The 24,211-nt window shown below is 37.0% G+C and overlaps 2 protein-coding genes across 2 annotated transcripts in view; both read right to left on the bottom strand.

The window, feature by feature from the left end:
* Positions 1–1,029: 1,029 nt before the first annotated feature.
* Positions 1,030–2,558, bottom strand: LOC134822815 (charged multivesicular body protein 1b-like). Its single transcript, XM_063834081.1, has one exon. The coding sequence runs from the start codon at positions 2,544–2,546 to the stop codon at positions 1,935–1,937; it is 612 nt and encodes a 203-aa protein (XP_063690151.1). The 5' UTR covers positions 2,547–2,558; the 3' UTR covers positions 1,030–1,934.
* Positions 2,559–7,014: 4,456 nt separating this feature from the next.
* Positions 7,015–24,211, bottom strand: part of LOC134822726 (rap guanine nucleotide exchange factor 6-like) — a 40,590-nt gene continuing 23,393 nt past the window's right edge. Inside the window, exons 11-24 of the mRNA XM_063833945.1 lie at positions 23,776–23,946; positions 20,913–21,055; positions 20,393–20,508; positions 20,085–20,165; positions 19,426–19,695; positions 17,297–17,485; positions 16,774–16,938; positions 13,252–13,491; positions 12,316–12,448; positions 11,590–11,753; positions 10,719–10,823; positions 10,269–10,418; positions 7,973–8,174; positions 7,015–7,730 (exon numbers count right to left, since the gene is read on the bottom strand). Coding sequence (XP_063690015.1) covers positions 7,534–7,730; positions 7,973–8,174; positions 10,269–10,418; positions 10,719–10,823; positions 11,590–11,753; positions 12,316–12,448; positions 13,252–13,491; positions 16,774–16,938; positions 17,297–17,485; positions 19,426–19,695; positions 20,085–20,165; positions 20,393–20,508; positions 20,913–21,055; positions 23,776–23,946 — 2,326 coding nt within the window. The 3' untranslated portion in view covers positions 7,015–7,533. The remainder of the gene's footprint in view (positions 7,731–7,972; positions 8,175–10,268; positions 10,419–10,718; positions 10,824–11,589; positions 11,754–12,315; positions 12,449–13,251; positions 13,492–16,773; positions 16,939–17,296; positions 17,486–19,425; positions 19,696–20,084; positions 20,166–20,392; positions 20,509–20,912; positions 21,056–23,775; positions 23,947–24,211) is intronic.

The raw sequence follows: 24,211 nt of genomic DNA, 5'->3' as shown, positions 1-24,211 counted from the left end.
TACATCACCCACTAAATGCAATATGAGCTATGATAAATCACATTTCTTGCACAACTCGGTCTAATTATTGATGAAAAGAAGAGGTAGATGGTAATCCAGGTAGGCTGGTTCAGATTAGCACGATTGACGGTACAGACTCAGAGATGTTTTATTTATTACATATTATCGTAGTACAGCAGGCTATCGGTTCGATCTTAAATGTGCCTTTGGTGCAGTTTCTGTAAAAATCAATAAGGATATACTGTAATTAATTATAAAACTCTAATATCCTGTGGTTAACGTTTTTCAGTTTCAGTCCTTTTATCTATTTTGATTTAATAATTCCTGATTACTAAAATCTGCCGAGATTTACTGAACTCCAACTACAAATATAAGTGATTTTAGTATTCTTGAAAACAAAAATTCACGAAGTTTTTTTAATAGCATTTTTCTCCACGTTTCATGCAATTTGATAACTTTTGGCGAAAAAAAAATTTCGAAAATTCGAAATTTTTTTTCCATGTCTCGAAAAAAAAATGTAAGTGAAAAATTTTCGAAGTTTTTCTAAAAACTACTTTTTTAAGCTATTCCAATCATTTTGAGCCAATAAAAAATTTTAATTTTTGCTAATTAGCTAATTGATAATTATCCAATTAATTGATTATCTGAGGAAAAAATTGTCTCAACAAAAGTTTTTCTTCTTGATAATATGAACACCCTCGTTTAATCTGCAACTTTCTACGATGTTCACAACTAAAGATATTTGACAAACAAGAAAGGTGGTAAAAAGTGGTAAAGTGGCAAAAAGTGGCCTTAAGACACGTGGAAAAGTTTGGAAAAGTTGGTCAGCCATAAAGGACACCTATTAGGACTCAAAAACGTCAAAAATCCTTTGTAAGCTTTGTGTGTCGGCAAATCGATTTTTTCAGACGGATTTCCCTGTACTAATAGCTGGATTCCATACTAAGCCTATGAGAATTTTGCATCAAAAATTAATAAGCAATATTGTATTGGTGAATGGTGACTTAAACACAATGAGTTTATGAAGACACTACAATTTTAAAATTTACAAAATCAATTCTATAATACATGTTATACCGTAATCAGTTCGAAGAAGATAACTGTGGATAGTAATAGGCCTACGAAGCATCGTTAACTTAACTTCAGCTTCAGTATGAAAAATATTCAACTGGCCATGTGACAGTTAGCCCAATACTAAGCATTCTACTGGAAGTCTTCACAAATTACCTACCACATCTTAAGTATTTATGAACCTCTTCGACCTTCACCCTCCATTTTCACTTTTAAACATCATGGATAATGTTTTGTTTGTTACTGATATGGTAATGTGTGAACACTTCCGCTAGATGCCACAATTAACAAACTATAACCCATAAAATGTCGTCAATTTCAACCATTACGTTTTGTTTTAACATTGAGTTTTAAAAGCAGTTTAGGACAAATCATTCTCAAGAAAGTAAAGTGGCCTAACTTTGTATATCAAGACTCATATTTGTGTTCCCATTTTATGACATCGTCAACAAAGACCAATCTAATATTTGTGATTCATGGTTTAAAAGGAACCAATATCAATGTTTTACACTAATAAAATATTTACTGAAAAATAGCATGCTGTAACAAGAAAATAAGATTCGTGATCTATTAGATAATATAACTTGATAACTTGCCATTATCTGTCAATCAGAAGACAATCAACCGATTTATGTAGATAAAATATTCCAGGAGCAAAACATTAGTATGTTATCAGTCACCAGTTAAGTTGTCAGTTGTGAATACCAAATTCAGTAGGATTTTTAATCAGGTGGTTCTTTCCTGAATAAAACAATATATCCTTCACTGCCAATTCAAGTGTTGTTTCCATGTTACAATAGCTATATGCTATATTGCTCATCTAAAGTATTATAATATCCGGGAATCGTAAGAACTGTGGAAAGTTACTGTTGGCGAAGTCTTGCAAGACGTTGAGACAATTCATCCTGTTCAGCATTAGCATGTGAAGTAGTTCCAATAGAGGAGCTGGGAACAGATTGACCACGAAGTTCTACACCAACCTCTAATCCATGCTCATCAGCCACCTCCTGCATCAGAGAATCAACAGAATCTTCTGGAACTGACAGTGTAACAGTATTGCTCATGCTCTGCTCCATTGCTTGGCTTTGTACATCCATGTCTTCAAACTGCTTTTCAAATTTATCCATAAGTTGCTGCATCTTCTCAAGGTTCATTGATTTCATGGCAGCATCAAGACCTTTCACAACACTGCCCATGTTACTGGTGACTTGTTTCATACTTATTGCAGCTTGAACTCTAGAACACACACCATCAACACGAGATGCCATCCTCAAATAATTAGCATATTGATTCTTCTGTCGTATAGCATTTTCAGCATGAATCCGGGCACCTTCAACATTGCCTTTCTCTATTGCTCTTTTCAGTTTGTTCTTTTCAGCTCCTTCCTCTTTCTTACACTTATTTGCATTTCTTTCCAATTGTTTGGCTGCAAATTTCAAGTTGAATTGCTGTTTCTCCAGTTGTTTTGTAGACATCCTGAGAGTATTTTTTATTAAAGCTGCCATTAGAAACTCAATATGATGATGATGAAAATGTTAATTGTTATAGGCTACAATGAGCATATAAGTAAAAAATAGCATTGATAATAATAATAATAACACTATAGTTGAAGATGAAGAAAACAACAATTTCAAGAAAATAGCCCCTTAAAAAAAGCTCTTCCACAGTGGGCCACCAGGCTTTATTCTGGCTCAAAATTGAGTTTGTCAGTTTAAGATGCATTTGAAATGATCTGATAGGAAAACTGTTTCCCTGCAGGATAAGAAATACCGAAATTAAAAATTGCATGCGGTTTAACCGCTGCGCGGCTGCAAAATTTGCGATTTCTCGCAAACCAATTTTTTTGCTTTTTGGCAGTGAAAAATAGTTCTTACTCTATGTCTGTGCCTTAGATAACATACTATAAAGTAAATTGACTCCTTTTATATCTCCAAACAACTCTTAAACCTTAATTTATTGGAATTTAGCTGATTTTTGACATGAGCCTGAGTTTTGGTTCTATTTGTAGGGAAATGTTTGGCCTTCTAGCCCAAAAATAATTGTGTAGCTGGCCTTTGCCGCCTTATTCCATAGTACCATCTGAAATCTTAGAGGATTCCCTACAAGATACAAGAAAAATCATAAGGGCATTTAGGGGAATTTAAAAAAAATACCGATTTTGTACCAATTTATTGTCTTAAACTATGTTATTTGGGGCTTATGCCCAAATATGGGCATACATATTTTTGTTACAGTTCTGGGAGCCTTCAGCTACAAGTGAAGCACCTCAAAACTGGTTTTGTGGCTTGTGTAAGGAATTTTGAATTTTGTTGGCATTTTGGGGCTAAAAATTCAAGGAGTTATAATTCAAAATCCCCATTTTTTTCAGTTTTTGTGTATAGTAGAGTCTTGAAATTGGTCTGGATCGTTTTTTTAGTCAAAGTTGATTGAATTTTCTATACAATCTTAATTTATTAATAATCTGGTGGATTCGTGTAGTGTTATAGAGTTTCATGATTTGATAGTTCTTTCATTCAAATTTCTGATTGTTTCTGAAGACTCAGTGAAGACAAATTCTAATGGAAATAAATAGCTGAATAACGTATCGGCACTTCTACCCCATTTAGAGTATTGTGTTCAATCGTGGAGTCCAGTTGCGGCTCATGGAAGTTGGAGGATCATTTTGGAGCTGGATTACCTGGGGACCTCAGGCTATCATGTTCATAAACATGATTCGGCGGAATGACAGGCTGAGCGCGGCCCAGTAAGAGCTGGAGAGCGTCCAGAAGAGGGTTTACCCGTCTGATTGACGAGGTGGGTACTCCATATAGTCGTCGACTGGAGATCCTCAATTTAACAACACTGGCAGAGCGGCGAATACGTGGGGACCTCATTGAATCTTTTAAAATGATAAGTGGTTTGGCCAATTACGGAGCTGGTTTGTTCAGTATGAGCAGATCTGGTCTTAATGTGGTATCAAACAGTAAATGCAGTAAAAGTAGGAGTAAAATGAAAAAAGTCCACAGTTCTTTTCTTCCGGAGAGGGTGAGACCATATTGGAACAAATTCCCCTCGGATGTCAAAAATTGTGGGACAGTGTTAAGTTTTAAAATAAGATTAGAGGCTTTCAAAAAAAATTTTTAAACGGATCTGTAAATGATAGTTTGGTATGTTTCGGACGAAGTATTAGGAAAGATTGAGGGATTAAATTATGCTACTAATAAAGAGAAGCACAATGGATATTTTATGTGTACTCCTTATGTTGCTAAAAAACACTTCATCAACTTATATAGTAATGGAAAGTATGTAAATGTAAATTAGATTCATTTTAACTTGGTTGTTTACAGGGTCACACATCCTAACTGTGACACAAACACATTTAAGACGCTAGATAAGATCTATAAAGATCACGAGAAAGAAAAGAAAGATTTGTATGAAGAGAGAGTACTTCAGTCAGAGAAAGGATCCTTTGTCCCTCTAGTCTTCACAACCTCTGGAGGTATGGGACCACTATGCACTGTATTTGTAGATCGTGTCTCTGAGATGATAGCTGACCATAAAAAAGAAGCCAAGAGCCAAGTCAAAAATCACATCAGAACACGATTCAGATTTGATCTGTTAAGAAGTACACTCATTGTACTAAGAGGAATCAGAAGAAGATCAACGGCCCAGCATCTTGAACTGCATGACATCTCCTTCACAGAGGCGGCTATTGAGGGCGTCCAGGCGTCCGTGGATGCCTTAAAATTATTATCTGGTGGCTGGTGCTTAAAATAGAAATAGTTAATAGTAATTAGTAATAGTGTTAGGAAATAACAAATCGCAATATAAAGGTCTTCATTTACTATCATACGTTTTAATGTAAGCGCACGCGTGATCTTCGTGAAATTTTGTGTTGTAGGGAGTCCTGGACCACTCAGCGGCGCAGTTTTAACACATAGTTAATTGTAAACGTTACAAAGCACATCGTGCGCATCCCACTATAGGTAATCTATTATGATTTGCCTCGATTTGGGGGTCCAGGACCCTTTGCAATTTGACTGCTATATGATACTGCGCGGCTGAGATCATACACGTGTGGACTGGTGTCCTGTTTCAACCATGTTATAAGTGTTTGTGTTTGTTTGCTGTCGGCTGCATTTTGTTTTCATTTTATTAGGTCCTAGTATTTATTCCTATTGTCTTAAAGTTTTAAGAGAACTCACCTTAAATTATTTTAATGCAGTCACTCAGATAAGTTTATATCAGGACAATTCAATAAAGACACATACTCTGCCCACAATAAGGGGCCATAATTGTTTCAATTATGTAACTGTATAGAATTATTATTATTATTATTGCTGTCGCCTGTAAAGTGTTACACATTACATTTACAAGGCCCTGTGTGTAATGTAATCGGTAGTTTGGAGGGATCAGCTTGAGCCGGCTCCCAAGCCCCCCTCCCCCCCCCCCCCCCCCCCCCCCAGTCCATCGATTGGACCCCCAACAAAACTGCCAGCCAGCTCCCACGAGCCGCCTCTGCTCCTTCAACCTCATCCCCCAGAAGACGAGCTTTGAGGTCTCCTAGATTTGTTTATGTAAATTTTGATATTTTACTGTACTATTTTATGTTGTATATAATTTTACGGACGAAATGATCCCAGGGGGGACTCCCAACCCATCGCTTCGGCGGGTAGTTGACTTAATTGACGATGTCAATTCATGGCAGCTCGGCGCGGCACAGTAACGCATCGCGCTACAAGTAGTTGACGCACCTTTCACAAGCAAGAGCCACTTTGGTCTACTTGCTGTGAAGTGTCTCAGCTACATGGGTTGGGGGTCCCCCCATTTTTTTGTTGTTTGTTGTTTACAGTTTAGGCCAATAGTTTTTAGTTAATTTTAAAACTTTAGTAAATTTATTTTTGACGATGTGTGATGATGTTTGTGTCATTGTATTTTGATTCGATTTGATTTTTATTTACGTCATACTCATATTATCAAATTATTTGTTATGTAGTAGTGTTGAAAGTATTAAAATAAATTTTCCAAGACCGTCGCGGTACGGTCTTGGAACAAATGTTTTACAATTATCACCCGATCAATTGCTTGTTTCTCCATTATCTCACGCACACTGCAAGAAGCTCGAAAAGAGTGTTATGCATTGCAAGATTGGCGTATCGGGTAAATTAATATAAATGAATTTTGAATACGTTGAATAAAATGCATGCAGATCGACTTATAAACGGGTGATACTCGTAAAATATGTGTTCCACATATTATGTATTAGTTGTCATACGACATACGTTCAACGGAATGGGGGTCACGACGTGATACACTGATACAACATATTTAATTAGATCGGTTTAATTGGACCGTCGACGAGTCCAACTCGGCGCGCGTCTTGGTGGGTTATTAACTTGGAGGACTTCGCCGCTTCGACTTGACGGATGTTACTCGTCTAAATTTTTTCGAAGTAGCGCGCGCCGCTTTCTTCTCGAAAAGAGCTACGAAGTAGCGCGCGCCGGGCCAGATCATTAACAATGGTCAACGCTTCTCGACGCGAACTAGCATTCTTGCTCCGCATCGATCTCGACGGATTGACATCGTCAATCAAGTTATTAACTTACAACTTAATTAAGATCAAGATAAGGCGCGCGCTTTTATTTGCGCGAAGAGTGGAACACTTACGTTTTAGCAAATCTTTCGCGCCATCCGCAATAGTGGAAAATCCAAGGTTTTTTTTAGATAAATTGGCGGAGTTTGGGAATGGATTTGGTGAGAAGTCAGGTCAAAGCAAAGGCGGCAAAGCCCAAAGGTGCGTTAAGAAACCAATAGTTCAGCCTCGTATAATTAAACTAGATTAAACATGAAGTTTTAAAGATTTCCCATAATGTTTTTATTAATCAGTTTTTCAATCTTTTTTCTTTCTTTAAATGATCTTCAATGTACAATAAGAAAGACAACATTTTTCTGTTGAAATAAAAATGTACATTTCAATGAGAGATCACATTACTTAAGAACATTTCTCGATAGTTCAAAGCAACACGTATACAATATGTCAGGTATCTTCACATACTTCTACACACATTCCAACATGTCAACTTCTATATTATAGCTAATATTCGACATAGCAGCAAAACATGCATTGAGTAACGAGTACATGAAAACATCTAAAAGTTCTTCTAAAATATAATACACTGACTTCAGCCCCAATTATCAACACATTACTAAGTCGGAATAAATTATAAAATAATTCGATTTTTAAAATGATATGAAGTTGTGGAAGCAAGATTAATTAACCAATCTCAATATCGTCGCTTCATAAACCTATACTAAGTAAAGTATAAATATGAGACTGCTCAAATGCGAGCAATAAGAATCTGTTAAAAACATTCATCACTACAAGATAGTTCAATAGGAAGTTAATCATCAGATCACTACTTCTGAATAGATTAGCCTAAACAACTACTAACTACACTCCTAAATAATTAGTTAATCACATTTCTATACAGTGGTAGTACCACTACCGTCACTCTTCCTACGTTGTCTAGGAGGAAGAAGGGGCGGTGACACAGGGGGAGGGGTGGAGTGGGGCGAACTGTTGGCTGAAGAGGATTTGAACGCTTTGACTGGCTGCACTGAACTGTCTATAGACTGCGCGCGGGATTGTTCTAGCTTCTTTCTAAACGATGATTGTAACGCTGAAATGTTACAGTTACAATCACATTAGATTAGGTGAGGAACTGGTAATTAACATGAAGCTCAGAGTAATGGTGAAACCAGTTACTCGAGTTAAACTGCTGCTTATCATAATTTAAATTTTAAACTTTTAAAAATCAGACTTAAATAGTACATTAACATATTTTTTACTAATATAACACTAATATAACTCTAAAATCAAAACTATACCGAATCAAAAATTATCACATCAATAAACTCGTACTATTATTAAGATCCATCTTGTCGACCCTAGGAGGAACTACCGGTGGTAACTGTTCCGCCCCTTCGGGACGAGGTCGTCCCACATCCTCTTGTCGTGCCGTGTCCCCTAATCCCGGAATGTCGTTCTCCAGTGCGCTCAGATACCGCTTACTGTTCACACTTTCTACTGAGCTGCTTTTACGGAGAGAACTTTCTGTGTCTGTCTGAGTTAATCAGATGTTAGAATATGTAGAAATGTTGAAGATATTATGTTTACAGTGTACAGTGTGTGCTATGATGCAGTGTGCTTTGGTGATGCAGTGTACATTTGTTGTGGACGCGATTTGTTAAATTAACTTAAGTTGTTATGTTTTTATATTTTCTATGAGTATTTTCCTAAACACACGAACCAAAAATTCCAATATCTGGAGCTAATTTAATCAGACAACAACATAGCGTGTAAGCAGAGAGAATTTTCAATAACACATTCCTGCAACTCGATCAAATATTACATTATGTAACAATTATGCAATATAAAATGTGATTTCAGCGCAGCATATTATGTCCATAAATGTTGGATTTAATGGAACGGGGAGATTGATTTTCCTGAAAAACGTGCTTTATCGGGAGACAAATTAAATTATACAATAGCACTAATATAAACTTTACACTGAAAACTAAAAATTAAAAAACTAAAAATTAAAAAACGAGTTAATATAGTATGTATATAATGTAAATTATTTATTATGTAAGTTAACACATGCATTTCAAAATAAATTTCGTTTCTGATTGTAAATTACAGAATTGTTATTATGTAAGTGTCAGTAAAAGACAAATATAAAGTAGATGGTTACTAGCTCAAAGTCTGATGTCAGTAAAAGAACCAATACCAGAAAGGTTATATTAAATTTATATGTAGTTATTTATTTATTTCCAGTTGTCAGTAAAAGAACCAGTACCAGAAAGTTTATATCAAATTGTAGTATTTATTTAATTCCAGTTGTCAGTAAAAGAACCAGTACCAGAAAGTTTATATCAAATTGTAGTATTTATTTAATTCCAGTTGTCAGTAAAAGAACCAGTACCAGAAAAGTTATATTAAATTTACGTGCAGTTATTTATTTAATTCCAGTTGTCAGTAAAAGTACCAGAAACAGAAAGGTTATATTTACTGTCAGATGGCAGTAAAAGTACCGGAGAGATTATATCTGCTGTCTGAAGTTAATGTACAGTTATCTAAACTATCTCTAGACAGTGTACTAGTAGCTGGTGGACTAGTAGGAGAGTTGTCAGTGTACTGAACATTGTTAGGGACATTCCGGACATTGTTTTGAGAAATGTGGACATTGTTTTGAACATTCTGCAGACGTGTTGGGGTATTTTGGACATTGTTTGAGTCACTAAAATATTGGGAACTAGAAGCAAGAGTTATACGACTGATACTTGCTTTAGAAAGTGAAGGATTCTCTAGTGGAGCTGATATTGTCGGGACAAAATTAGGAGGATATTTCCTCCTCAAACTAGGCACATTAGAGACTGTGTTAGAGCTAGAATTAGAGCCAGGGTTAGATTTAGAGTTAGATTTAGAGTTATCAGGAAGTTCTAAGAGGTCGTGTTGGTTTGTCGTCAGGAAGTGTTCCTGCATGAGTTTAATGGTATGTTTCAGTCGTTTAGAATCAGCACTCTTGTACCGGGTCTTGTCGCGTGGGAATCTCTGTAGTGTCTTCGTCTGGAAAAACTTGGGGGTCGGTTTAGTATGAGGTGTTATTTGGTGTTAGTTTGAGATTTAATTGTCAGAGATATAATTGCAATTGTATCATGTGTTGTGTAATGTGTCACGAGTGATTTTATAGTAATTATAACAATGTTGTAGCTCAGTATTATTACGCTGTGTCAGTAGAGAATTTAAATGCCACTTTTGCAAAATATTTGACGTACACATTGTTGTGACATTGTGACATTGGACGGTTTATATCGTATTACAGTCCACAAACGTTGACTAAAATACTCAAATAAGGTGGTGATCCTTGTAACTGCTTAATAGTTGACATGCAAGCCAATTAAGTAGTTACTGGAGACTTATTATTCCTGAATTATGCGCTAATTTGGTAAAAACTAAGGAACACTTAATTTAGGATCGTGAGAGTTTATAACCTTGGTGAGTTGCGACGAAGTAAAGTATTGAACCTAACGGTATTCTGAGCAACAGAACATGACCATATTAGCAGAAAAATCACAAGAAATGAACAAAGAAAATAGGTGACCACTGCACTATCTGGTAACTGAACATTCCTAACATTGTCTCTCTAACAACTGACCTTGTCGGATGTGGTGTCAGGTGGAGGAGGAGCCTGTATTCCACCTCTGTTCACATCAGTGAGGTCGGGGAGAGAGCGGCGTTGTAAAGAGGAGACAAAGGTGGTGGGAGAGGGTGGTTCACACGCGTGGGAGTACTGCCGCAACTTAGCCTGGGGTGGAGATAAGAGTGAGAATTGAGGGGAGATTGTTAGAATTATTAATCTGAAGAGACGATAATTATTGATGTTACTGTTAGCGTACTATGAACTATCGGAGTCAGGATAACACTATAATCTTTATAAGATGGAAAGAGAACATGTCTGTGAGTGTTTAGCTTACGATCTGGAGTATCATCTTACATCACGACTATATTATCAAATATTATTAAAGATGATATAAATTAATTGTGTATTCATTTATTTATTTAATAAAAATGATATTATTATTAGGTACATAATGGTAATATTAACCTCGTCAAAGTTAACTATCTCACTAAGATAGAGAGCAACTTTACGTTGCATCAGTCCCTTGTCGTACAGCTTCTTAGCGTTATTTGTAGGAATAGTGTTACTTTCCTGAAATAACTTGAGTTTAATGTAAGGAAGCTTAATATAATATCATAGTTTGATTATTGTTTAAGATATTATTGTGATGTAATATTTAATATTATTAGTACAATATCAGAAATGTAATATCAAAGAGATTAAATAAATTATAACCGGGAATTTCAGTGTTGCGTCATTAAAAGTGATCGTATAGTCGCCGATCAGCTTCAAATGTTGAATTTTTAAGATCTCCAAAAAAGTAACGAATACGGCTATTATATTGTGACGCATATGACTACTGACTAGCCGTGTAAATTTCTAGACGACTGGTCATCAGGTCATGGTGGACAAAACAACTGAATGACGGTCAAAATTGTTACATTATATAAAGTATTTTTCCTCTTTCCCATTATAAATTTTAAATCGACAGACTGATGGACCTAATGTAAGTGCTTTAAAAGTTGAAGATATAATTTTCTCCCCCGCCACTTTTATTGGTTGCGAGATTGGTTGCGGTATATATTACTAAAAAAGTGCTTAAACGATTCTTGCTGTCAGCAAGATACCATTGAATTGAAGGTATATATATATAGTAGGTGGTCTGCATTCTGCAAATATGATCCAATCATAGCCCTTTAGACTTAAGGGTCACTGATCAACAAATAAGCGTTTTAACAATAATTTAAATAGCTCAGGGATAGGAGACTTACGTCAGTAATCTGAACATTTAAATCCAACAAATAAAATAGCTATATAAATAAGACTCTACAATAACTCCTGTTGAATAGTTATTAACCTTGCGTCTGAGTCGAGCAGCCGAGCCGGTATCACCCGCCAAATTGAACATAGTCCGCGAGTTGTATTCCATGCTACTGAATTTCTGGATGTTCTGGATCTCACGGGATATCATCCGCATTTTCTCGAAGTTTATAAGACCTCCTTCCACTTTCGTGTCAATACCTGAGATGTTGTTGATTAACTACTGTCTGTTTTATTTCATTGAAGCGCAGAAATTATCTTTAAAACAGATATTATCGGCGCTACTTTACAAAAAGTATGAACCAGTTACATGTCTTATTCCCTCAGCAGTCAGCATTAAAAGGGAGATAACTTTTAACTTAAAGTTTTAAACGTTTTCACAATGTAGAGCAGAACAGACAGTTCACCGTCCATTGTGGTCTGTGATTAGGATGTTGGCAAGCACAACTTGCTAATCTGCTTGACAATGTACCATCTCATGTACATTGTACAAAATACCTGAGTCTTAGTAGCCATTTTAAAACCATTGATTCGCGTGAAAGGCTTAACTGAGAACTAAGGCTAAACAAGCAGTCAATTGAACTGCTTGTTAAAAAGTTAAAACGATTAAAGTAACAGCATTTTAAAAGTAAAACCAAGATAAGATTTTAGAAATTAGAAAGGCCAGCATGATTACAGTAGTTAGAGTAATTAATTAATAAATTAGTTTGAGTAATCAACTAATTAATTAATAACAACTAATTAATTAATAACAACTAATTACCGAGGTGGATGAAGGTAAGGTCCTTCTTGAGTACAGGGAAAAAGGGTATCATGGGAGCTCTGCAGGGGGCGTTGTTCATTAGGTTCCTGTATTTGTACATGTTCCGGGAGGGGTCCAGCAGATCGTGTAGATCCTGTTAATAATATTCATTAATTAATCAGTTAGCAGATTTAATTAGCTCAGATAACGTTATGTGAAGAGATATATTTTTGTCCTTCAGGGTTAAGTAAGATGGGAGATTCAGTAAAAGTTGACTATTGTATAAATGTATAATGATGCAATTGGCATCAGGTCTAGCTGTCTTAGCCTAGCCAAGATTCACGTACTCTAGTTCGACACGTACTCTATTTCGTAAACTAAAGTTCGCCAGGAATCAACCTTGTCGAACTTCGGTACTTGTCGAACTAGAGTCCAGGTAGCGTACTCTAGTTCGACTCTGTACCCTTTCAAGTTTGTTAATTAAGACAATACTTGTTGCCCTCCAGACGACACTGCAATTTTCACAAAAACTTTTAATTAGTGCTAGATAGAAGGCTCCGCCCTCTTTTGTTTACGGTCCTTGATATACCGTACAGTTCTTCTAATTAAACCTAAACGTGAACTAGCGTGTATATACAGAGGGTGATTATGTGATTATGTTCTCCACTCACTGCACTTTAGGTATGTTTTAAGAAAGACCTCAAGGTCTTTTTCGCTCTGCACGAAATCTAGTGCGATTCCATCCAGGGTGTAGACAAATAGCTGAAAGTGGGAAACACTAAAAATCCCCTTTTCGCTCATTTTGCTAGAAATTGAGCGCGCTTAACATTTTTTTGGGTAAAACCCACCCATCGCTCCAGTCACGATTTTACGCCATATTTTGGTGTCATCAGCATATTATAGCACAATTTATATATAAAGATATAATACAATATAATGTTTAACTTTTGATCTCACCTCGAAAACCTTGTACCACTTCCCATGAACTTTAGACCAAGTCTCATCAAGTCTCTTCAGCGAAGGATGAGCTAACCCTGACAGAATACAGAACATGGAGTTGAAGTTGTTGCAACTCTGGCAATACACTGCTATCTTCAGGAAGTGCTTTATCATGCGAGCTCGCTTTATCGCACTTTTCTCCATTACGATCTCCGTCGCTACCCAGTACATTTCCGTGTTGACGTTCTCTGCAAATTTCTGAAATATTTGTGTGGCTCATTTTCAAATTATTCGCACATTTATAAAATTATAAACAATTTTTGGCTTATTTTGAAAGTAATAACTATGATTGAAATCTAGTTTTGACAGGTTTACGACAGGTTTAGGTGTTACCAAACAGATTTTTTTCATTGACAAATATTTAGCTTATAAATATTATGTTATAAACGTTCCTTATGATCAATTTAAAAATCAAATATTCCTAACATAAAGTATGGGGGGTTCCAAGTATGGGGGGTTCCAAGTATTGGGGGTTCCAAGTATTGGGGGTTCCAAGTATGGGGGGGTTCCAAGTATTGGGGGTTCCAAGTATGGGGGGGTTCCAAGTTTGGCCATGGGGGGTTCCAAGTATGGGGGGTTCCAAGTATTGGGGGTTCCAAGTATTGGGGGTTCCAAGTATTGGGGGTTCCAAGTATGGGGGGGTTCCAAGTTTGGCCATGGGGGGTTCCAAGTATGGGGGGTTCCAAGTATTGGGGGTTCCAAGTATTGGGGGTTCCAAGTATGGGGGGGTTCCAAGTATGGGGGGTTCCAAGTATGTTTATGTTTCTAGATTAGGCATATTATACTACATTATACCTGTGCTAAACTTAAACCACGTCTACAACAACAATATACTCATCGACTAAAATAACTGACCACATATTTTTGCAAACACAAATAACTTGCTACAAATAGATTAAAATTGGCTACAACTGATTACACAAAGAGCAGGGCTAGCTAGTTTAAGCTGGTTTTAAAACGTGGTCACAGTGAATATTGTAGGAGTTTAAGTTTTGGTGGTTTGGTGAGTTTTGACTGCTAAAAAGACCGTTAAAAAACATTAATGAATATGATGATTCTTTTTCGAGAGGCTAGACCAGAGGGAGGGAAGGTTTACCCTTGTCTCTCAGCCAAACCTTGTCTACCCTTAGTGGACGAGCTTCTTGACTGACGCCCAACTATCCTGATAACGCAGTCCAATAATTATTGTTATTTCCAGCTGCAGCCGAAAGGTCGAATAATGACAAGGAACTTAAACTTCGATTAGTATATCGCGCTAACCATTTTAAAAGTCAAACCCCTGAATAGATATTAGACCTGAAGGTAACAATGCTTGCACTATTATCGATTAACAGTTGACACGCATGGCATGAAATTGTTATTAAATTACGGCTAACAAATCTAAACGCCCGGACAGATCATTTGTTTGCTTGTCTCCTTGCACTTTCTCAGCTAAACGTGACTTAAACGCAAATTAATAGGCCCTAATAGAGCAGGTAGCCGCTAAACGTCAATAATCAAGGTCCCAATTGATAAGAAGGGAATTATAGTTCAATTAAAATCCAATTAAAATTCGATTAGATACGTGGTGGCCCTGTTTTGGGGCCTGTAATGGGGCCATGATTGGTACAGTGCGTCGCCAACAACCGGGGGTATTAAAGAGATCTCGGCACCTCTCAAGGCTCAGTTATCAAATGTTTAGCATCTTGCTTGGTCTGATTTCCTGGTCTTAGCAAAGAAAGTCTCATAGCTGAGTTATCAAATGTTTATCACCTTGCTTGGTCTGTTTTTAAGGTCTCAGCAGAGAAAGTGACATGTTTTGACGCCATTTCCCCTACTATTTTTCTTATGGAGATACTTTATACATAATTAAACTATACATTTTCCCTTTAAAAAATTAGCATTTAAATTCATCGTTAAAGTTTGTTCACGAATAAATCTCATTAGTTATATCTATTAGCAGATAAAAGTCGTCAGAATGTTGAGAATGATATTCGCAGTAACAATGGTTGTCTTCACAATCTTCACCATAGCAACAGGTAAGCACACGGTGATAATCAATTATATATTATAATTTATATCATATTATTATAATATATACTCAAGTTCTAAATAACAGATAGTGTAAACACAACGCTGCTATCTAATCTTTCTCTAAAGAACTGTAGAATTATAAAACTTGCCTTCTGCGCCAATTTGCTCTGTCAAAAGCAACATTTCAAGTGGTAATCACTTGCTATTGTTTATTTTGATAACAGCATACTGTTTCCATGTGTTATTGTCTAATGTCTTGCTGTTAGTTAAAGTAACAATCTGACAAGTTAAATTGGTTAATAATCTTGTTAATACTAATTATTTTCAAAAGAGAATAATTTTATAGACTGTTTTGTCTAAAACTGTTGTCGTATTATCGTTGTAAAGCTGATAGGATTGGATGTCTTGAATCTTGAATGAAATCTCGAAATCATCCATCCCAGATTGTATAGACACAGAAAGCCTTAATAGTATTTCGGATGTACCATGAAATCCTTGACGAAGTTAATTTCTTTGAAAGTGGAATTTGTTTTTAATTGGAAAAGCTTTATTTCGAAAGTTAAGACCGGAAAACTAATGGTAGTCTATTCCAGGACGTTCTACAGAAGACGAAGAAGGAGACTTAATGGCAGAGTTGGCAGACCATATGGAACTGGAAAACTCAGGTGACATGCTTTACGAGTCGAGTGAAGGGCTGGACAGTGAAGTAGAGATGGCTAAACGAGGAGGCAAGGGCAGGTACAGGCGCTGGTAGTTTGGTGCTGTGGACGTGTACAAACCGAATATTTAACTTATAGTTACTTAATGACTTGTAGTTACTTTAACTTAATGACTTGTAGTTACTTTAACTTAATGACTTATAGTTACTTTAACTTAATGACTTGTAGTTACTTTAACTTAATAGCTAACAGTTACTTTAACTTATAATATTAATAATCAGCTTGCACTTAATGTACAATTTATTTAACTACATGCGAATGTTGACATCTTGTAAACTGTACAAAGAGCTTTAAAGGGATTCGAGTTTTTTCAAGCATGAGTTTGGTAAAGGGTTTAAAGTTAGCGCATGAGGTGTGCATTATATTATGTGCATAATGTGTGCTTATTTCTTGTCACTGCCGACAGGGAAATTGGTGTGTTATTGCTTGTTTGAGACCGGTCTTTTTCTTAAATCTATGTAAACGTGTGTTTTTATGGTAAATTATTTATATTTCTCTCCAAAGAATTCATACTTACTTATATCAAATTGAAGTGTGTTTTACATTATCATTATGACTACATCAAAATTCTGTGTCTTATTTCTTTGTTACTCAGCGATATTTTTATTTATGTAATGAACTCTAGAAAGTGTAGTTCATAAATTTAGGTAGGGAAGAACATGATGTTGAATGTAGCACAACTTGAAAATTATATGTTAATTCATCGCGTTGATTATATAAACAAACATCAAACCTCTATCTCACTCACCTCAATAACATCCTGACCGTAGCCGCTCTTCAGACTAAACAAGTCGGTCACATACTCCACGGGACGGATCTTCTTGAACACCTCGAAACTGTTGAGAGTGATCTGTCTTGCTATCTCCTCAGGGTCCAGCAGTAGGAGGTTAGTGACTGTGTCTCTCAACATTTCCTGTACAGGGTAATTAGAGGGTAATTAGAGGGTGAGTGAGGTAAAGTGAGGTAAAGTGAGGTAAAGTGAGGTAAAGTGAGGTAAAGTGAGGTAAAGTGAGGTAAAGTGCTGAGTGACGTGTTTGGACATTGTGCCCCCTTACCTGGGCAATATATTCCTGAACAAGGTAACCATGTTGTTCCCAAAACCTCCTTACCTGGGCAATATATTCCTGAACAAGGTAACCATGTTGTTCCCAAACCCCCTTACCTGGGCAATATATTCCTGAACAAGGTAACCATGTTGTTCCCAAAACCTCCTTACCTGGGCAATATATTCCTGAACAAGGTAACCATGTTGTTCCCAAAACCCCCCTTACCTGGGCAATATATTCCTGAACAAGACTGTCCGTCTTCCGGTTATCTTTAAGATAATATCTGGAACTGAGGCTCAGTCTATTAGCCAGGTTCTTAGTCATTGGAGCCAGCTGTTTCTGTCTCACTGCCCCCGCGTGAACTGCTATCACCTCACACAGAGCAAAGTTTGCTACGTCCTCCAGGATCTCGAACTGAGAAAGGGAAAGTTAGAAAGAGAAAGGGAAAGTTAGAAAGAGAAAGGGAAAGTTAGTGGGGTTGTGATGTATGGAGTTATTGGTTCTTACGATGAGTCATATATTTCAGCTAATCCTGGGGATTTGAAAGTAGCAGATTTCTGTCTGCACAGTTAACCCATTACCCATCAAATGCTCATTAGTTTGGTAACCGCTTTCAGTAAATTGTTCAAGTCTCTAAGTCATATTTTAAATGCATATTGGATGCTTTCGATGTATCATATATTATAAAATATTGGATTTTAAATAGCACTTGATATGAGAAATAGAACAAATTTAAAATTTAAAGTAGGTATTTTAACATACCTACTTTAAATTAAATTGTGATAGCCACTCAACCAAAGATCACCTAATCTAGACCAATATAGACCAACTTTAACAGATAATCTCACCTGATCTAGACCAATATAGACCAAATCTAACAGATAACTTCACCTGATCTAGACCAATATATACCAACTATAACAGATAATCTCACCTGATCTAGACCAATATAGACCAACTCTAACAGATAATCTCACCTGATCTAGACCAATATAGATCAACTCTAACAGATAATCTCACCTGATCTAGACCAATATAGATCAACTCAGATAACAGATAATCTCACCTGATCTAGACCAATATAGATCAACTCTAACAGATAATCTCACCTGATCTAGACCAATATAGATCAACTCAGATAACAGATAATCTCACCTGATCTAGACCAATATAGACCAACTCTAACAGATAATCTCACCTGATCTAGACCAATAAGACCAACTATAACAGATAATCTTACCTGATCTAGACCAATATAGACCAACTTTAACAGATAATCTCACCTGATCTAGACCAATATAGACCAACTCTAACAGATAATCTCACCTGATCTAGACCAATATAGATCAACTCTAACAGATAATCTCACCTGATCTAGACCAATAAGACCAACTATAACAGATAATCTTACCTGATCTAGACCAATAAGACCAACTATAACAGATAATCTTACCTGATCTAGACCAATATAGACCAACTCTAACAGATAATCTCACCTGATCTAGACCAATATAGACCAACTCTAACAGATAATCTCACCTGATCTAGACCAATATAGACCAACTCTAACAGATAATCTCACCTGATCTAGACCAATAAGACCAACTATAACAGATAATCTCACCTGATCTAGACCAATAAGACCAACTATAACAGATAATCTCACCTGATCTAGACCAATATAGACCAACTCTAACAGATAATCTTACCTGATCTAGACCAATATAGATCAACTCTAACAGATAATCTCACCTGATCTAGACCAATATATACCAACTCTAACAGATAATCTCACCTGATCTAGACCAATATAGACCAACTCTAACAGATAATCTCACCTGATCTAGACCAATATAGACCAACTCTAACAGATAATCTCACCTGATCTAGACCAATATAGACCAACTCTAACAGATAATCTCACCTGATCTAGACCAATAAGACCAACTATAACAGATAATCTCACCTGATCTAGACCAATAAGACCAACTATAACAGATAATCTCACCTGATCTAGACCAATATAGACCAACTCTAACAGATAATCTTACCTGATCTAGACCAATATAGATCAACTCTAACAGATAATCTCACCTGATCTAGACCAATATATACCAACTCTAACAGATAATCTCACCTGATCTAGACCAATATAGACCAACTCTAACAGATAATCTCACCTAATCTAGACCAATATATAGACCAACTCTAACAGATAACCTCACCTGATCTAGACCAATATAGACCAACTCTAACAGATAATCTCACCTGATCTAGACCAATATAGACCAACTTTAACAGATAATCTCACCTGATCTAGACCAATATAGACCAACTCTAACAGATAACCTCACCTGATCTAGACCAATATAGACCAACTCTAACGCAGTTGTCTCCTCCGTGATCTGAATGTACTTGAACACATTATCATCAGAGTAAAGTTTCACCGCCTCACGGTTCAGGCCCACACTCCCACGTGACGAGAGCGAGGATGTTGAGGTCATGTTGGAGCGAGATGACATCATGGAGATTCTGGAGACGTTCATGTCATTCTGGTCTGCTCCAGTGAGGTCTAGTTTTGAGTTTGGGAGAGTCATATTCACGGGATAATCTTCAAGTCGACCCTGAAGGCAGGCATCAGTTCAGAACAATAGTGATATTAATGAGGTCAGTTAATTTCGGGGTTTCAACATGCTTCGTGACAATCCTACAATTAGTTTCGGACCCCCTACTTTTCCATTTACAAGCAGGTTCAAACACGAGGTAATAATACAATACCTACATTTTTAAATTGCTATCATTTAGAAATATGCATATTCATGCTTTGCGCAGAGTACACTGTACAGTGTACAAAGGCGTGCCATCACCTTAGATCATAATATTATCTAGCTTTCCCCAAAATATCAATAACGTGAACTGTATACTACGTCTTGCTACTCAAATAATAGGCATTTACGTCACTAGTAACACACAACTTATGAAGAAAGTGGTTTAACGTTACAAATTAATTTACCCTTTTCTGAGGTTTCCTCTGTTTTAACGAATCTATGAATCCTGAAAACGCTTTTGTTTTCCCAATGCTATCTGAGTTGCTCTGAAACGTGCTTCAATCAAAAATCAAGCAAAACCCAAATACCAATCCCAAAAGCACAGCAAATTTGTTTGAATATGCCATATTTTAAACGAGCAAATCTTTCAGAATTAAAATCGAAAATGTAAAAGTGAACTCAAAACCCCAGCAGAGCAGTAGCATCAAAACAACAATCAGTCATTAGAACTGCAGGCACCGTCCGGCACCGTCCGGATCAACATGAAACTCACGTGTATTCTAGGTTGGTTGTCCAGCACTCGGTTCTTGTTTATATCGTCCTCTGATCGCTGTATCGCGTCTTTGGTTCCTATCTTGTTACTCCGTACCATCAGTGTGAACCGTATACCTGAGATATGAACAAATAAATGGTACAGTTGATGATATGATCCATCATCTTTCACTAACAATATCCAAGAAGGAAACTTTAAAGCATGGTAGACATCAGCTATAAACGACCATTATCATCACAACCAGTATAATTGGGTAAGAACAACTGGCTTGGTATATTATAAGAAAAATGGAGATGTTCTAGATAATATTATGCAAAACTAACAGCCTGTAAGTGATTAGTACTCAGAGAGAGAGAGAGAGAGAGCATCAAATCATACAGAGTACAGGAATACAGACTGCAGAGGAATGCACAGTACAAGAATGCTTGAACGAATAATATCAAAGTTACACAATATGTATAATGTATAATGTATAATATATAATATTTTATAGATTGCAGTAGTAATAATATCCACATACTCTGTGAGAGCATCTTAGTGATTCTATCCTCAGAGAACTGGTCGAGTTTAGTGTCGTTGAACTGTATCAGCTCATCACTGGCTCGCAGGTGAGCTGTGTCAAAGGAACTTCCCTCTGCTACCTTCGTTACAAACGTTCCACACCTGCACAAGGAGAGGGAGGTAAATGAAGGGTTCTATAGGGGGGGGGGGTGCAAGGAGAGGGAGGTAAATGAAGGGTTATATAGGGAGGGGGGGGGGGTGCAAGGAGAGGGAGGTAAATGAAGGGTTCTATAGGGAGGGGGGGGGTGCAAGGAGAGGGAGGTAAATGAAGGGTTCTATAGGGAGGGCCGGGGGGTAGTGACTTGTACTGATATAGTGATAGCGCCTGGCAGATTATTTGTTTCGAAGAATGATAATTTAGATAAGCGATGTTACAATGAGAGGTAAAAATGGAATTTATTGACTGAATTCCTTTAAGAGCCTTACGAACTAACCAACTTAGTTTAGCATTATCGGGCACCATTATCCAGTAGTAAAGTAATAAGCAGTCTGTAATATTATGTATACACTATTATACAGCACTGTAAGAAACATTTCAACACATTTAATTCCCAGTGGACCGGACACATTGCAGTTATATGTTGTCTCTAGTACTTACAGACTAGTAATACTAGTACTTACAGACTAGTAATACTAGTACTTACAGACTAGTAATACTAGTACTTACAGACTAGTAATACTAGTACTTACAGACTAGTAATATTAGTAATGCAGCACTAGTTCTAGTTAGTAGTAAACACTAGTAACATCCTCACAAGTGGGGATAGATGATATCAGCTGTACTAGATATTATCTTCTTCGCAGCAGCAGGCTGTGGTCACGATCAGGATGGAAAAACGTTAAACTTTGTTTTTTCCACATTTGGTGAACCGTTTTGTTGGTTGTATGAAGCCGACAATAACTAGATATTATCAGTACACGCCACTAGATATTATCAGTACACGCCACTAGATATTATCAGTACACACCACTAGATATTATCAGTACACACCACTAGATATTATCAGTACACACCACTAGATATTATCAGTACACACCACTAGATATTATCAGTACACACCATTACCCTGTGTCCTCTACTCACTGTGTCCTCTACTCACTGTGTCCTCTACTCACTGTATCCTCTACTCACTGTGTCCTCTACTCACTGTGTCCTCTACTCACTGTGTCCTCTACTCACTGTATCCTCTACTCACTGTGTCCTCTACTCACTGTGTCCTCTACTCACTGTGTCCTCTACTCACTGTATCCTCTACTCACTGTGTCCTCTACTCACTGTGTCCTCTACTCACTGTGTCCTCTACTCACTGTGTCCTCTACCCACTGTGTCCTCTACTCACTGTGTCCTCTACTCACTGTGTCCTCTACCCTGTGTCCTCTACTCACACTACCAATACACTACTAAATGTACCACTAATACTCCCAACTATTATATAGTAGTACAGTACAACTTCCCTAGTTCAGTACATGATGTCTGCTGAGTTGTTACAGGTGCACGCGCGCACTCGTGAAGGTTCAGGAAATGCACGTGCTGTGAAAGTAGGTCACGTGGTTACCATGTGATTAGCACGTGGGTAATGAGCGGAACTTGAACTGTGGGAAAAGCAACCAGTGGTATCCAGTATACATAAGGTAAAATCGTTGCTACCTATTTAGGGAAATTTATCTGCAAATCTGGAGCAATATCGTGAGAATCAGTTGGGGATGGAATTGTAGAAGAGTGGGGTGAAATCAGTGAGGCATTATCACGTGAGTACGTGACACTGTTAAGTATCACGTGATGTAACCTATAACTGAGTGTATCCCGTGATACGCAGGTGGACATGAATATTAATTAGCTGAGTACAGCTGTACACTGTCAAGTATCTGTGTACAATGTGACACTTCAACTACACTACACCTGCTGCACTGCTACACTTATTTCAATATTCTCAGTTTAGTACTGGATATTACTGAGGCTTGTTATTATACTCCTGTTTTTAAAATAGTATTTGGGGACTTGAACCTGCTACTCGTTTATTCTTTGCAATAATAAAAATGAACATAAACCACTTGGAAATAGCAGTAAACATGATATTATGAACTCAGCTATTATTGAGATATAGCACCCACCGCATGATTACACGATTCCAGTACACTGTAACACTTCACAAAGCTAAACACATGTAATCTGTACCACAATACCCCTCATTGAGCCCCATAATGACTATCATTAGCGCTGTGAAAGCTGTGAAAGCTGACATATTCACGATCATTATCACAGACAATCACTATGTACATGTTGCTACAGAGGGTGTAAACACTAAATAGTATAGAATTACATTATTCAGTTGGCACTGATCGTGCGCTAATCTTATCTTTACCTTTACAGCACTAAGTATAATAATAGAACATTACAGGACACTTCTGATATGTAGCTGTATATATAATATAAACAGATAGAGAGAAACTATATTGTAAATACATTGTAAACAAACTGTGAGTTATAACTTATAGTATAACCCTAGTTCAGTGCAGAGTAGAAGTATATCGGGATATAGCGAGATAGTGTTGCATTGTGGCGCGGAGTAGTAGAGATTGTTCCACTGTGGTATCAGACGAACCGTACAAAACTTCAAAATTGTAAGTTCAAATATAATAACTCATGTGCATTGTGCATTGACATTCAACAGCCACTCAAATGTATCCCTTTTTTTCACTTAAATCATACATGTAACAACAGTACAAAGGCACAAAACGACTAAAAAGGGTAAGAAAGATCCACAATAATAAGATTTCAGTAACAATAACACTATTACGATCTCAACAAACAAATTGCTCACCCGATCTGAGCTCCCCCCACAAGTAACGGTATAGGATCTGCCTTATCACGTGATATAGTTATAGTCCTGAGTAGCGTCCTGTTGTTACACAGCTGCCTGAACTGGGTTAGTTCCTGTTTCAGGTTCCACACTCTCAGCTCCGACTCGAAATCTTCTAGAAACTTCCACAACCTGCGGGGATGGTGTGAGTTGTTGTGGGGGGGGGGGGGGAGTTGTTGGGAGGGGTGAGGGAGTTGTTGGGAGGGGAGTTGTTGGGTTTGATGTTGTGGTTTGTTTTGTGCATACTTGGAGGTTTTCTGCAATTTACTTATTTAACTCACGAAAAGATGTCTGAGTTCTGTGTTATGTGACTTTTCAAATCGCTAGAAATAACTTAATGTCTTAAAACGATCAATGTTTAAAAACTTTACACGTTCCATTGTTATGAACGGCTGTA

The sequence above is a fragment of the Bolinopsis microptera genome, chromosome 11, assembly GCF_026151205.1.
Source record: "Bolinopsis microptera isolate Bmic1 chromosome 11, MBARI_Bmic_1.0, whole genome shotgun sequence".
NCBI classification, from domain to species: Eukaryota; Metazoa; Ctenophora; class Tentaculata; order Lobata; family Bolinopsidae; genus Bolinopsis; species Bolinopsis microptera.
Note: the sequence above shows the minus strand (reverse complement) of the source record. Positions and strands in the feature narration are given on the sequence as shown.